Source organism: Propithecus coquereli, unplaced genomic scaffold (genome assembly GCF_000956105.1).
Source record: "Propithecus coquereli isolate 6110/MARCELLA unplaced genomic scaffold, Pcoq_1.0 Scaffold269, whole genome shotgun sequence".
Classification (NCBI taxonomy): Eukaryota; Metazoa; Chordata; class Mammalia; order Primates; family Indriidae; genus Propithecus; species Propithecus coquereli.
In genome coordinates this window covers 2072014-2088276 of record NW_012148274.1, presented here as the reverse complement: position 1 = coordinate 2088276, position 16263 = coordinate 2072014, and the positions used below count along the sequence as shown (strand labels likewise).

The following is a 16263-nucleotide window of genomic DNA, read 5'->3' as shown; positions in this document are numbered from 1 at the left end:
ATGACTTTAGCAGGAGTAGCTCAGTGGAACGTTGAGGATAGAAGCCAGACTACAAAGGACTGAGGAGCCACTGAAAGCAAAGTAGAGCAGGTGCGGTTTGGCTACAACAGAAGGAAAGAGCGCAGGAAATAGAGGAGACAGGATCAGGGGAAAATATTAATATAGGAAAGACTTGAGTTCTCCTTCACTGACACAGAGCTTGAGCTTCTGTGCTAAACGAGGCAGATCCGGGAGGCACCGACGGGAAAGAGGGGCTGGTGGGGGGAGTCGACGCTGGGATGGGGCTCGCTCATGTGCTCACTCCCCTGTGCACTCACAGTGTTGCCCAGACGACAGATGCCTCTTCCGGGACAGGCGAGGATGCTGATGGCACAGACGACTAAGCAAAAAGCTTAGCGCTCACCTGTCAGCTTCGATTTTCTCAGCATCAGGAGGCCAGGCTTTTGCTGAGGCGGAAGAGGTGCTAGGCTGGGCATCGGACAGAGGTGAAAGTCTGAAAGTCTTTTAAGGGAAGAGGTTGCCGGACCACAGGCTCTGCTGAAGTGCTTCGAGAGCCACCGACTTGAGTCAATTAGTGGTGCCACCAACCGACGGGTATGTACTCAGTACTACGCAGCAGCCCCGGAAGCAAAGTCAGATGACCCGGGGACGAGTCAGAGCGGTAGGCCACAGCCTGTGCTAATGGAGAAGGGGTGAAGCCAGAATGAACCGGAGGAAACAGTGGTTAAGAAACTACGGTTTTCTTGAAGTCAAAGACTAAGTATTCTGAGAGGAAGAGATCAAATGAGAAGACATTAAAATCGGAGAATTGGATCCTGAAGTTTAATATTTCAGGAAGGTTTTTGGCAAGATTCCAAGGTGTGACCTTAAAATTCGTTTGCTAGTTGGAGTGACAATGACCACTGAGATGGAGGTCCAGAAATTGAGGTCATTCGGATCCATGAAACTGCCCAGGATGACGGCAGCAGTGAGGACAGAGGTGCCCGTGAACCACCGCAGTTCCCCAGTGGGTGCGGACGGCGGCAGTGAGCACAGCTGGTGCTGGGCGGCAGGGCCCCAGAGCGCAGGAGCGATACCGCGGGAACAGCAATCGGCAGTGCGGGCAACAGAGCCGACAATCCACCCGTTCGCCAGTAAAGAAGCGAGAAGATGAACTCTCCACTTGAAACCACCCCGAGGTCAATGCGGCTGAGTGGCACGAACTGACCAAGGCAAGTTTACCTGCTGGATTAGGAGAGGGCTGGTGACCGGATGGGATTCCACTTTAGACGGCAGCAGCGCGTTACAAGGATGAGAAGCAAAGCGAATTAAACCGGCCTCAATGTTCCAGCTGCACTCTGGAGTAAGATGTTTCTATGACAAAACAAACAAGTACTGGGCAGTGACTAAGGCTAGATATGCTCGAATTTTTGCTCTAGGTTCCAAAGAGTATGAGTGATAAGGGGTTTTCTGTCTCAACAAAGCTTAGCCCCAATTAGAGAGGATGGTCAAGGCAAGGCCAGAAAGACTAGAGCTGCCACTGCCCAGGTGGCCTGCTGGTCTCAGCAGAGCAGCGTGGTGTGCGGAGGGAAGGGGCCGTGTTTTGACCGGGAAGTGACACAGAGGCCCGGGGCCAGGAACCAATTCAGAGCAGGGAACGGCCTGGCAAAAAATCAAACAGGTAAGAAGCGAGAAATGTCAAGAAATTCCAGAATCGTTCTTTTTTTTTTGAGACAGAGTCTCACCGTGTTGCCCGGGCTAGAGTGAGTGCCGTGGCGTCATCCTAGCTCACAGCAACCTCAAACTCCTGGGCTCAAGCGATCCTTCTGCCTCAGTCTCCGAGTAGCTGGGACTACAGGCATGCGCCACCATGCCCGGCTAATTTTTTCTATGAGGCAGGAGGAGACCTCAGAGCCCAGGTGTTTGAGGTTGCGCCCCGGCTGGGTCACAGAGCAAGACCCTGTCTCCATACACGCACAAATAAAACACAAGTGGAAATATTTACCAGTTGTTTAAAAAGCTCAGAAAGCAAGCATGGGCCGGTGACACTGACTTGGGAATCATCTGAATAAAAGCGGTAACTGGGAGCGGACTGCCATCCATGGTGTGTAGAGAAGCATCCCTGCTGACATCATTTTAAGGAAAGAGGCTGATTAAAGAGCAGCAAGGGGCCGGGCGCGGTGGCTCACGCCTGTAATCCCAGCTCTCCGGGAGGCCGAGGCGGGCGGATTGTTTGAGCTCAGGAGTTAGAAACCAGCCTGAGCAAGAGTGAGATCCCGTCTCTACTAAAATTAGAAAGAAATGAATCGGACAACTAAAAATATATAGAAAAAATTAGCCAGGCATGGTGGCGCATGCCTGTAGTCCCAGCTATTCGGGAGGCTGAGGCAGGAGGATCGCTTGAGCCCAGGAGTTTGAGGTTGCTGTGAGCTAAGATGATGCCACGGCACTCACTCTAGCCCGGGCAAAAGAGTGAGACTCTGTCTCAAAAAAAAAAAATACTGACAAGCAGGGAATTTTATGTGCACTGAATGAACTGATCCAGAATCTAAAAATTAAGAGAAACAAATGAACTGACATTTCTTGGACACCTGTTAAAGACAAAAGAAGTAAAGCACAGGTAAAATCATGTTCATCTTACAGGCCCGTGGAGGCTGCCATGTTTTTGTTTAGTATTACTGATTGTGGGCAATCACAGATTTAATGTTTGTATTTTCAGTTATTCAAAGTATGACATGCAGTGATTTGTAATTTTACTGAGGCACAAATGTGAATCACGCAGGACAAGCTGTTTGCAGCAGCTTAGTGAAGGAGCCCAGCATCTACATGTTAACGCGGCTTTGTTGCGGTAATTATCAGGAAGTGAGATAAACATTTGCGGGAGGAAAATGTCCCCTCCACAACTCCCCTGCCCCAGCTAGAGAGCTAACTTCTAAAGCTATACTTGTACTTCTAAACTGGGGGGTTGCATAATTCTAATGACTCACCCTTCACGAATATCAGAGACCTAACATTTTTTTCATTTCTCTTTCTATAACCTTTGCCAAAATAATTTATAATAAAGGCAGAAATACCTTTGTAAGAATTAAACACGTAAGTTAAAATACTAATGGTGAAGAATCACAACTTTAAGGAGATAGGAAGTGTAGAGAAACATTTTCAAAGCAAGTTTTAGTACAAAATGTTACAATACAGAAGAATGGAGTAAATTGTAAATAAGTAATTTCCTCTAAGTGAAAATAATACTTTATATTAGAACACCAACATTTCTGTAAAGAATCTTATTTTATTAATTCCAAAATCGCAGATTTGTATGTTTTTGTTTGTGCGGCCAGTAATTTCTTCTGTTCTTCCCAGCCTTGGTCTAAACCTGTGGTCAGTCAGACCACATCACCCATGACTTTCAAATAAATACAAAATAAAATCCCACGGAATCAGGTTAATGACATATTTAAGTTTCAAAATGTCAGAGGATAACAGGAAGCTAGCCATATTTTCTCAGCATCTTCATGACTCTCCACCGAAGGTGGAATAGTTTAATGGATGATTGGGAAGAAAAAATAACTTTTAATGTATTCAGGCACCCATCATTTAAAATTACATTCAACTTTTAACTCACAAACATTTGAAGACTTTTACAAAGAAGACCAAAAGGCAAAAAATATTGTGCTTTCTTGTATAACGTCAACCAAATGAAATTCTTAATTGATAGTCTTTGTATAATTTGGCAAAATGAAAACTTATGAAATTGGTTAATTACCTTACAATATCCACTGAAATCTTAAACACACACTTGAGATCTCAAGACACACGCACAGCAACACTTAACGGAACTCTGAACAGATGAAAACACTCAAAATGTTACAATATTAACATCAGGGAAGAGTGACTTAAAAAGGTAGGTAGTAAGAACCACAGAGAACATGTACAGAAACTGGATTTTGTAAGTTTTTTTTTTATTTTTTATTTTTAAGATGCCTTTTGAGTTAAATCTCATACCCACTCAAACTGTAACTGGACAGTACATTTCACTTCTAGTTACTAGAAGACATTTCTTTAATTAAAAGAGACTGAGGCAAAAAGGGAAGAGGAGACAGTTGTTACTAGGTCCACCCCATTACCCCCTTCAAAAGGAAAACTGATGAATTTAAGTCGAACCACAGATTTTTAACCCAAAATAAAGAGACACAGTATAGTGAAGACAAAACACTATTTTTAGTAAAATGTTTTTGTCCTTAAAAAAAAAAATCAGTCAGTCCCCTTCTAGTAAAAGTTTACATACAGCTTACCCAACACCTGCTTAACAAGGACAGAGAGTGCGACAGGAGGGAAGAGGACACAGCACCGTAGTTTCGAACATTCACACACTGAAGACAGAACAGCACAGACTAGAGTAAGACCAAGTTTCCCAGTGGACAGGGACAAGTCCCAACACACCAAGTAAACAGAATTATCTGAATGAACAAAAGCAAAATGAGATCTGGTCAGGCTAGGATGGAAAGGGGATCGCTAACTCCTTGTACTACAAGGAAGGAACAGGATTTCTTTATTAAAAAGCAAAAAAGAAAAAGCAAGCCCCCAAATGGATTTTTTGATGCTGAAACTCTGTCATATGCTGCTGGTAACAGTAAATATATATATATTTATATATTCATATATGTATATTAAAAAAAGGAAAAATAATCTATTTATAGAACAGTCAGTAGTCAGAGACATTTAGAAAAAAGTAAAAACAAGTCTTTTTTTTTTTTCCTTTTTAAAAATGGATTTACTGAAACAACTTCATCACCCGGAGGTACTACGACCCCACATCCCTGATGAAGCCACGGTGCTATTTAATAGCGTTGCTGTGAGCCACATTCGGAAACTGCCAGTGTTGGAAACAGCAGACACGGGTCAGGGCTGCAAGGCAAAAAGCTATTATCTGCTGGTCTTGCTCGTGGCCATGCCTGAAGCCTGGCATCTGGAATACTTGTGAACGAAGGTTTCCCCGAAAAGCATGCATCACTGTGGCTCAGTAAGATATTCTGACCGGTTTGTTTTTTGTTTTTTGGCAGAAGCCTGAATACATGTACCTGTTCTTCTCTAAATTGTCAAAAAAAAAAAAAAGAAAAAAAGGCTCCTTGCCTTGAAATAAGCTCTTCTTCCCAGAACCCTGTCTAGTCAGATCTCTGAACCAGATGACGTTCTCCTCCGCATACAGATACGGTGATCTGCCCCAGACAGAGATATGTTCTCTTATTTGGAGTTTTTCTTTTCGGTACAAACAAGCATAAGTAGCTGAGATCTACAGACTGTGCCTACCATCCCTTGACTTCTAACAGAAACAACTTTGGCCTTGATCCTCCTAGTGTATCTGTAGGGCATTACATGCCAAGTGACAGAGAAAGGAAAGTGGTTCTCTGACTCCTCTCCAACTAAATCAACTAAGAAATCCAAGCAACTGGCACCTTCGGACAGTGCTGCCCTAGGTTGTAAGCCTCTGACTAATACCAACTGGACACGAGCCACATCCTCCGTGCCCGGTGAGCACACCAACGTATTAACGCAACCAGCCATCCAGAGCTCAACCAAGTATCAGACCTTACTGCGGTAAACCATATTCAAAGGAGACACGAGTTGAAACATTGGCTGCTGTACCAAAGAGGACACCCTCTGCACGGATCTGTTGGTGGAGAATGCAGTCCACAAGGTCCGCGCCAAGAGGAAGCCAACACTAAGAGGACTTTCTCTGAAGGCCATTCAGCTTTGGAAGCAACACTCTGAGTGGATCTAAACCATTCTACTTGATGGCTAAGGTCTTAATGTGGTCCAGTCCCCCATGTCCCAAATTAACCAAGCTGCTAACTGGTCTCTTTCAGATCCTCCACTGGTAGTTTGTAGCTCATCATGAAGGAAGGAGGTGGTGCTTGACCTGGGCTATCTGGCCCCTGCTTCTTTGCACAGTTTATACAGATGTAATCTTCGTTTTCGGCCATTTCTGGAGATACACCCACACACACCTGGTGAAACCATTCATCACAGCCACCATCACACTGTACCCAGTCTACCTGCAGGAGACAAGATGGGGGAAGGCTTAGGTTACGTAAACATCAAACCTAGAATAAAAACAAACCAAAGAGCTTTCTTGGCTTAAATGATAGCAAACAACTGGCAAGTCCAGAGATAGACAATGACTTCTTATGGGGTTATTTTTTAAAGAAAGAAGCTGAGAAGTTAATACCCCGAAATTATATTTTACCATAATGTGTCCACAAAACTAGGCCTCTTAGGTACTCCATTACCTGATGAATAGCTGGGGCTCCTTGTGAGGCAGAAACATGTTTGAGAAAAACTTGACAAAAAAGGAACTTCTAATAGAGCAGCCAAGTAGTTTAGCTAATATTAACAATTTCTAGGCTCTAAGACAATGCAATTATCAATGGAGAAAAGAAGAGCACAGCAACGCGAAGGCAATGCTGTGCATTAGCTGTATTTCAAAGAGACAAGCCAAAGTACTGAGAGCATTAAATACCTTTTTAGAAAAGCAGTCACATAGGCCACTTTTTAAACTAATACTTTTTATTCTTCTCTTCTTCCGTTACAAATACAACTCCCTACAAAAAGTTAGCAGATATCAGATGTCAAATCTTACAAATTAACCAATTACAACAGTCAAAGACACAGATCAACAGATCACTCCGGAGTTTAAAATCAAAGTCTGGAAAACTGACAGATCACTGGCAGGTGCCAAGCGAACTCCGACCCTTCAGAGAATACTGATTACAGGATGCTAGGAAGGGACTGCGGTTTGGTGGTTTTAAGCCTTGGACCTGGAGTCAAAAATAAAGTGACTTTTGGCTTTTAAATCTGGAGGCTGACTGTGGTAGTTTTTAGGGCTAATGTCATGGCGGATGGAAACCTTTGAGATGAAAAGAGCTACTCCCCCTCACCCCAATACAAAGGTTGATCGTTTCACTGGCAACATAGGAAGCCACTTAAAACCATGAGCTTCGCCAGATATCAAAGTAAGGAGTATGCGGGGATCAAAGAAGTAACTCAGTGTAGTTTACGAGAAAGAACAGAGAAAGAAGGTTTTGGCTAGGTCAATGAGTTTCATTCAGAGAAAGTGAGTAGTAGTTTCCAAAACTGGTTTCCACGCCCTATAAAAATGACCAAATCCATGACAGGCATCCCCTAGTCCTTATCCTGGTGCTGGGGGAGGGACAGACATGACGGTCACGTCAGTGGTTTTAGGCTGTAATAAAGGATGGGAAAATAATCTGTCAAAGTAATCTTCTTGCTTTCATTGTTCCCATTCTACAGTTCTAGATGCTAAGAGGCAACGCTGTTTAACACAAAGATTACTGAACTCAGAAGTTCAGTCTTCTGCTGTGTATAATTTCAGGCAAGTCATCTAACTTCACTGAGGCTCAATTTCCTCATCTGTAAAATAGAGATAACATCAATTACAAGATTACCGAGAGGATCCAATGAAATCATGTATGGAAAACACCTAGTTCACTGCCTGGGATACTGGAAGCACTTTTTAAACTCACAGTCTAATGGTGCTACTCACTACCCTCCTTTAGACAAAACATTCTGCACCCTGATGTAGCTGCCGGCAGCGCTGCTTCTCAGAGTGCACAGACCACTTGCATCAAAATCACCTGCCGTGTTTGTTAAACATGTAGCTGGGACCCATCCCAAGCTATGAACTCAGAATATCTGGGGGTACAAACCAGAAGATTACTTTTCTTTAGCATCATAAAGTATCAAGCAGGAAGATTACATTTTTAATCAACTCCCAAGTGACTCTTATATATTCTAAATTTGATCATCGGTGGCCCTCTGTGATATCACTTTCTGTGAATTCAGAGCAACTTAACAATTCCTTCCTAAACTTACTTATGTTTTTGTTCTGTAATTACATAATGTTTAGTTTCTGAACACTGTGCAGTAAAGAAAATAAATGATCAAAATGTTCCTGTTGTGGTAAAATAATCAGAGACAAGGGAAATAATGGCTTCGGTGCAAAAAGTAAAAGTAAAAGTATTGCAAGCCGGTGAACATTTACAAAGTACTAACTGTGTAGCAGGTACACTCAGGACAAGCGTCCTGGCTGTTTGGAGCTGATAAAGGGAGCTGGGAGGATAAACTGTGGTTCCCTGGGCTGCCACGGTGTAAGACGTTCTGCTATTTATGATGCTGTCGCTGAAACAGCAGATCCCTACCTCCAAATCCTTTCACTCCAGTCCAGCCCCATTCATGTTAATCCATAGGATATCAGGATTTGCTACCAGGAAAACTGTCCCATGTTTTTTCAATCTAATTTTTGCTATACTCACTGGCTTACAATTTCCAAAACTAAATCTGTCACACTCTTGCAAAAACACAATAGTTTCCTTCTTGTGATTTTGACTAGAGGTCTCTTCCTAAGCCTAGCTCCCTACCATTTCAAAAGAGTGTATAATTTTCCTTGAGATAGTCATTGGTACACAGATTCCATCCCAGCCTACAGGTTATGTAACAATTTATCCTGACAATATGGCAAGGAAAAAATAGTCTCTTACCAATATCTCTTACCAAAATCTTGTTTTTTTTTAAAGCCAGTCAAATTTAGCAGTGGGCAGTTGATCAATATCTTTTTGTCATGTTCATCTATTAACAATCAAACTAAAGTTCCACTTTCCCATAGGATCATAAAGCAAACTTTGGGGTGTCAACTGAATCCACAAAAGATTCTGACACAGGAGAACAGACTAGCCTAAAAACTCAAGAACACAGAATTTGGCTAATTGCGCATTAAGTTCAAATAGTCATTTCCTCTTTCATTATCTCTGTTTCTAGCAAAACACACAAAAATAATTATTAAAAAATTTCACAGCTCTAAGCTGTTCAAATAATCAACTGACACAATGAACTTATTTACTTATTTATTTATGTATTTTGAAACAGAGTCTCACTCTATCACCCCATCTAGAGTGCCGTGGCGTCAGCCTAGCTCACAGCAACCTCAAACTCCTGGGCTCAAGCAATCCTCCTGTCTTGGACTTCCAGACAGCTAAGATTACAGGTATGAGCCACCGTGCCCAGCCTTCTTTACTATTACTAATTTCAGTTTGAAAATTTGATAATTGATGGAAGAGAGAGTTTTTTGTAAAAACCTTCTACATTATTCTGGTATTATCTTTTCCTAAAACATCTTGAGGCTAGGTATATTTAAGTATTCATTCACCTAATTTTTAAAAGAATATTTCTCAATCCCTGCAATTTTGGGGAAAAGTGACAGTAATTATACTGGTTAGAGAAATATTAGTAATTACTGGTTAGAGAATTTACCTAAAGAGAAATGAACCCTAGACATTATTTTTTTGCTGCATGGTATTTCAAAGAATAGACTGTCTTAAAAAGTATTCTTTTTTCTGTTTGAGACAGGGTCTCACTATGCTGCCCAAGCTTGGAGTGCAGTGGCTATTCATAGGTGTGATCACAGTGCACTGCAGCCTTGAACTTCTGAGCTCAAGAGATCATCCTGCCTCAGCTTCTTGAGTAGCTGGGACTACAGGAGTGTGCCACTGTGCCCACCAAAAGCATTCTTTTCTTATCATCATTTTGTTCTAAAGATGTGTGTCGTGCATTAATTAGGTTTTCTTGGAGAAACATTTAAGATTGAGAAAGTTGTAGCATTCTTCAGAAAATCTTTTACAGAAATACACCTTTTACTTAGTAAAACTATATTAGGAATATATGTGGAGAATCAAAAAAAACGCAAAAGAGCAATGACAGGCAAAATATTTATAATCTGAAATAATTTCTGCTTGATATTAAACACATAAAATTATAACACTAAGTTTATTTTATGTAAACTAACAATTTTATTTATTCTGTTCATATTTTTAACTTGAAGAACTATTAGAATTCAAAATGTCAAATGGTATTATGAGAATAAATAAAACTAAGACTATAAATTTATCAATATTCCTGATGGGAACCATAATAGATACCTCTAAATCATTTAAAGAAGGGGGAATTTTCATAAAGTCTGCCCATTTTTCTTAGAAGTTATCATCAATATTATCTAAAGAATGGCCATCACAGAATTACTATACTTAAAATTGGGGGTTGAAAAATTTTAAATAATACCTTTTTCCTCTGCTGAGCTAATTTTCTCATAATTCTCAAATAATTCTGAATTATTTGTCACAAAGATGTGAAAAAAGTCCTATTTCATTTAGGAGACATAGGCCTGAGTGTCAGATACAGACCAAAAGTTTCAGGTCTTTGGAACACAATCTTAAAGCAATTTGCCACAGCTCTTAAAATACAGGCCCATGACTTTTTCAGGCCACTGTGGCTAATTGACAAGGTATTTAATTCTCTGAGCCACCCTTTACAGGGAAGGCACAAGACTATTTTGAAACTTGTTATGCCCACTGCACATGAAATGCACCATTTGCCAGGGGTTGTCACATAGCTTCTGTATGCTCTTGTTTCATTGTGTTCACTAACTATATGGTTTTTAAATATACTATTTCTTCTACTAAGCACTCTAAGCTAGGAGCCTGATTATTCAAAACAGTTTATAAAATCTGTAGAAAACATATTATGTTGGAAGTCCAAATCCTGGAATCAAAAACATACTACCATCCTATCAAACGTATGTCTCGACGACTACTGTTCCTTGACCTCGCTCACGCCTGACTACAAATAGCTGGAACTCACCTTGTCCTTGCAGGGCCTCTGGCAGTTCTGTGCTGCGCACACGGCATTCTCATCGTCAGACTCCTCTGCTCCTGACCAGTCATACTTTGAGGGGATGTCCAGCACTTTTTTCTCTCTCTTCTTCTCAGGATTCTCTTTCACAAGTTCAACTTTGGCTGCAGCAGCCTTCTCCTTCTTCTTCTTTCTCTCTTCTTCTTTTGCTAGTTTCTTGGCCAATTTGTTGAGCTCTTTTGATTTGTCTGCACTTAATTTTAATTTCTTCTTTTTAGGTTTGTCCATTTTCTTTAACTCCTTGGACTTCTGTTTTCCTTCTCCAAAAAGTTGTTCTACCTTCTCTAGTTTTCGTTTCCGTTTCTTCTCTGAGGAGTCCTTTCCTTTCATTTTTAGTGGTTTCTCATCCATGCCATCATCCTTGAAAGTTATAAAAATAGGAATGATTTTAAAGCAAGACATTTATAAGCAGTATTATTCTCTTATATGGCACCTAGAATAGACAAATTCATACAGACAGAAAATAAAATAGAGGTTACCAGAGGCTGGGGAGGAGGAAATGAAGACATTATTTAGTGGGTACAGAGTTTCTGTTTGGGCTGACTAGAAGTTCTGGAAAAGAATATGGTTGCATAACACCATGAATGTACTCAATGCAACTAAAGTGTCCACCTAAAAAGGGTTAAAATGGCAAATTTTATGTTATGTATATTATGTCATAATAAAAAAAGACCAAAATATGGTATTATTCTAAACATATTTAAAAGATATTTTAAGAAGACAAATATGATATTCAATGAACATAACGCAATAGTAAAAATTAATGACAAGCCTAAAATAAAATGTTTGACTTATTTTTAGCTCACTAGGGGGAAAAGGGCAAAAAAAGGTTCAGTATTAGCATATGTTAACACAGTCTATAGCATCTTTGTTACAGAGGAAAACATACATAGAAACCTAACTGTACTAAATGTATTGAATTATGTAATAACTTTTTTGGTCTTCATTTACCACTACTAAAATTCTTTATTAACTCAATTAATAAAACTCTTAGTAGTTAGGAAGTTATCAAAAATATCAGGAAAACATAAAATTATATCCATGATCTCATTACAAAGGGTATGCAGTAACTCTGGCAAGGGCTAGAAAATATTTCATGTGACAAAGCAAAAAAAATTGTGATTTTTCTTTTCGACTTTCTAATATAGTTGCTATTATGTGTCAATGTAATAAACATTTAAAATTCTAATGGCAAAAGTATATCTTGTAACAGAAAAGAATGGAGGGAGGGATTAGAGAAAGAAATACTGAAAAATATAACATAAACTTGGTAGTTTCTTAAGAAAAAACATTTGAGAATTCATTTTCTTGCAGATTTGAGACTTGAGAATCTTTGACAGGAACCTAAACATCAGCAGAATCCAAAAGAACACTGGATTATAAATGTCTTAACTCTATTACATCTTGAACAAGACACTTAACCTCTTTATACTCTGTGCCTCCTTTTATGTAATAAAGAGAACTGTATGAGATAACGGTTGTCAAGAAAATGCTTTGTAGACTGGAAAACACTATCTAAATGAGGCTACTTAAGATCTGACTTCCAAACCACAAAGAAACTATAGTATGCTAAATGTACCTGCACCAATTGCTGGTGATACTGGTACCATTCCACTACATGGAAACAACGAAGCTAATGAAAAGAATACTAGGGGTCAGATGCCAGAGTTAGAATCCAGGTCTTTTTAGTTTCACCAGATGTGTGACCTTAATTTTCTGATCCTTAATTTCTTCATATGCACAACACGGTAAATGTTTGCCTTAGCAGTCTCTCCCCTACCATACCCCCCTTCGGGATTGTGGGTAGGATCAAATAAGATCATGGATATAAAAACAGTATGAAGTACAAACTGCTATGCAAGGGTGATACATGAATGCAGACTCTCCCTCCCACCTAATCCACTTCTATTTAACCATCCCTGTGCTTCTTTTTCTCTTTCAAATTAAATATTACATAAAAGCTCAATAAAGAAAACCAAAAAGCAGAATTTCTTTGGCTTAAGTGAGAAAGTAGGACAGCCAGATTACTGCCCACTCAGTCATCTCCTTGCCAACATTTGTGGTACCTGTAAGGAACGTGGCATTCTACATACTCTAATAATTTTAAAACCACTGTTCAAGTAACCTTTAAAACCACACCTCCAAGATATGCAGGAATCTGTCTTCAGAGGGTGGGTGTGTGGCCTGCAAAATCCGCCATATGTGTTGAGTCTCGTCCAGAGACACTTCCAGGAGATCTCCAACCATCATGAGTTCTTCCAACTGGGCCTTGGCTCCAGGTGACAACTCCAACACGGGAGGTTCCAAACTACGAGGCACCAAAGGGCTCTTCCGAGGTTGTTTCCTTGGGGTGTTAGAACCTTTCCCAAAAAATATAATAAAACAAAACAAAAAAACAAAAGTTACAGAAAAAGTGTAAATATTTATAAGAATGGTCTGACCTCCCCCCAAACTGACTTCAGGTATCTGGCTCATTACATTAGTATGAAAATGTAAACAAAAGTAAAAACAAATACAAAACAAAAAGATCTAGGATCCCAAGACCCACTCTAAAAAATTGCTTTAGAGTTAAAAATTGGTTCTTTTCCTGATTGTTTATCCCTACTGATTCTTTATCTTGTGGGAAGGGGAGACCAGAGTCTCTTAACCCACATTCTCTCCATTTTAGACAATGCCAAAAGATTAAGCATTTAGCTGCCCTCTATAAATTAATGATTATCTTCCTAATAAACAGACAATAATATGCTGTTCCACAAAACGTTGAATTTTATTACAAAGAAATAAACAGCCTCCATCTTCAGAGCTGTGACCTATGGCAGTGAGATTTATTTTCACTGGGAAAAAGAAAAGTAAACATCACAGAGAAATCACGCTCCAAAGAAAGGAAGAACATTTTAACAAAGCTACCCCAAATCAGAATGAACATTCTTAAAAAGTTCCTTAACAACTGGCATAGAGGATAAAGGACTACCTATTAGGGATTTTATAGAACTGATACACCAGGTCTCTAAAATTCTTCTCATTAGGCCTCTATAATTCTAAGTAAATTTTTAGATTATCATCTGATGACAGAAAACGCTAATAGGGATTGACTTTTCCTAACCAAAATAGCATTTTTGGGTTCTATTAGCATTTCATGGCTAGTCATTCTGTTCAATTCAATAGACATTAATAGCCTTGATCAATATATTTTTTTCTATTTTTAGCTTATGTTCCCCACATTTTAAAAAAAGGGTAATACCTTGAGAACAACTCTTAGAAGCAGAAGAATAAGCATGTTCTGCACAGAATGAAGGTGCTGTCCACATGTGAGTTACTACCTCCTCCGATTTGATGGGAATCTCTTCATCGCAAAAAAGATTAGGTTCCAGACTACTAGAGGACTTCACACTGGCTGTGTCCTGAAGAAGAAACAAAGAAGGTTATTCCGAATTAAGAGTTACTTATTTAATATGACATTAAAATCAAATGTATGATACTAAGAAAGATATGAAATGTCCATTGGGAAGAAAAAGCATGATGAATATAGTTTCAAGCCAAAAGAGAAAGCTCAAAAATAATCGACAGAGATAATAAACCTACATAGAAATTACCATTAACTAACCTACCTTCTATAGTCTACAACCCATAAAAACTCTTATACCAACAAATTGAGGAAACTTGACCCTTTAAAAGAAAATAAAATGGACTTAAGAGGGGAAGAAAGGTTCAGATGCGACATCTTAAGGACACAAACCATTTAGTCCTCTCTAAAGGTTTTCAAACCTAAAATCTCAACTAACTGTTCTTACTTAATACAATAAAGAGCCTGACTGACAACATACAAATTATAGCAAGTCTTCACATAACATCATTAACAGGTTCCTAGAAACTGGCTTTAAGCAAAAGGACGTACAGCAGCAGCAGGTCCTCCACTAACATCATTTCCCTCAATTTCCTTTCGTTGTAATACTGATGAGAAAAAAAGATTGGTTTTGTTATGTCACATTTAGTTCAAAGTCGTCAGAATGTTAAGTAAGCTCTAATTAGGTCTCACATGATCATCCCATGAAATTACTTTCTGCAAACTCACCTATATAGCTGTAAAGGCCAGAGTACAATGAGGAAGATAGGAATCACACAAGGTATTTCAGCAGAGAGAATATAATATAGAGTACTTGTTCGATGTGTATTAAAGGACTTGAAAGGCCAAAGGGTAACACGAAGGCAACACCAAGATAATAATTTCAGGAAAGAGTTATCCCTAGGACTTGAGGTGACAAAGGAAAGAGGTAGATTTATTAGAACCTAAAAGCTTAAAAAACGGGCCCTGTAGAGTTGGGACCCAGATCTTTGTGAGGAAGCACTGGCCAGTAAGTTCTGCTATCTTTGATGGAACATCATGTGGTTGGTTTCAGGGATGTGAGGGGAAAAAACAACAACTAGAACTTGGAACCATTTGCCTCTGCCAGGATATTTAAAAAAAAAAAAAAAAGCATGTAGTTCGGATGATGATGGTGTCAGGAATAGGGAATAACAGGGGGAAGGTCAAGTCCATTCTCACTGTTCAGGCCTTTTAATTTTCTCTAATGCCCCCTACTGGCAGAAAAGCATTTGGCAAGGGACAAATGTGTAGGGCAGGGGTTGGCAAATTATGGCCTGCGGGCCAATCCCAACCAGCAGCCTGCTTTTTTTATGAACTGCGAGCTAAGGATAGTTTTTACATTTTTAAAGAGTTGTAAAAAAGAAAAAACACAGAAAGAAAAAGAATATGCAATAGAGAACATAAAATACTTACTATCTGGCCCTTTACAGAAAAAGTTTGGCAACCCCTGGTATGGATTCCCAGTTCAACATCACAAAGCAGAGTATAAAAGAGCGGGTTAGGAAGGTAAGAGACAATAGCTCAATGACTAACCCAACATACTCTTTCCAGGGTGCATGAGAGGAAGATCTACTGTCATCATGAGGCTATCTTTAATTAAAACAGGATACTTTCCAAGAATCTAGAAGTTTCAAAACAATGGTTAGCTATGGAAAGGACAACTTAGGAGAAAAAGATTTTATAAGAGGATTCTGGAAGAAAAGGACACTCACCGAGAATTGAGGACTAACAGTTCTCACAGCCTTCTTCCCTATTCAAGAAGTTAAGTCCTATACTGCGAAAGACGGAAGAGGTACAAATCCCCTACTTCAGTTCCCAGATGCTGCTTCTCACTGATTGGAACTGTGCTTTCTGACTATGACTCTACTCATTTCATTGTAATTCACGCAGGGAACTTTCTGTTAAGCTTTCAAATTGGAAAGGACAACAACCAGAAAACAGTGACGGAAGTAGAGAAAGGTAAAAAAAAATTTTTTAAGTGTGACTTAACACTAGGAAAGTGTGAAGAGGTATAATACTGACTTTAGTAAATTAAAGATGCACTGATAGCACTAGAGCAATCACCAAAAAGAAATAAAAATAGGTATAGCTAAGAAGCCAGTAAAAAACAAAACACTAAAAAAATTTCAAATAACCCAAAAGAAAGCAGGAAAGGAATAACAGAG

At 39.5% G+C, this 16263-nt stretch overlaps 1 protein-coding gene across 1 annotated transcript in view; it reads right to left on the bottom strand.

Annotated features, from left to right (window-relative positions):
- Positions 1–4175: 4175 nt before the first annotated feature.
- Positions 4176–16263, bottom strand: part of KDM5A (lysine (K)-specific demethylase 5A) — a 105282-nt gene continuing 93194 nt past the window's right edge. Inside the window, 6 exon segments of the mRNA XM_012647448.1 lie at positions 4176–6029; positions 6494–6556; positions 6558–6575; positions 10684–11094; positions 12874–13094; positions 13976–14135. Of these exon segments, the coding sequence (XP_012502902.1) occupies positions 5823–6029; positions 6494–6556; positions 6558–6575; positions 10684–11094; positions 12874–13094; positions 13976–14135 (1080 nt within the window). The 3' untranslated portion in view covers positions 4176–5822.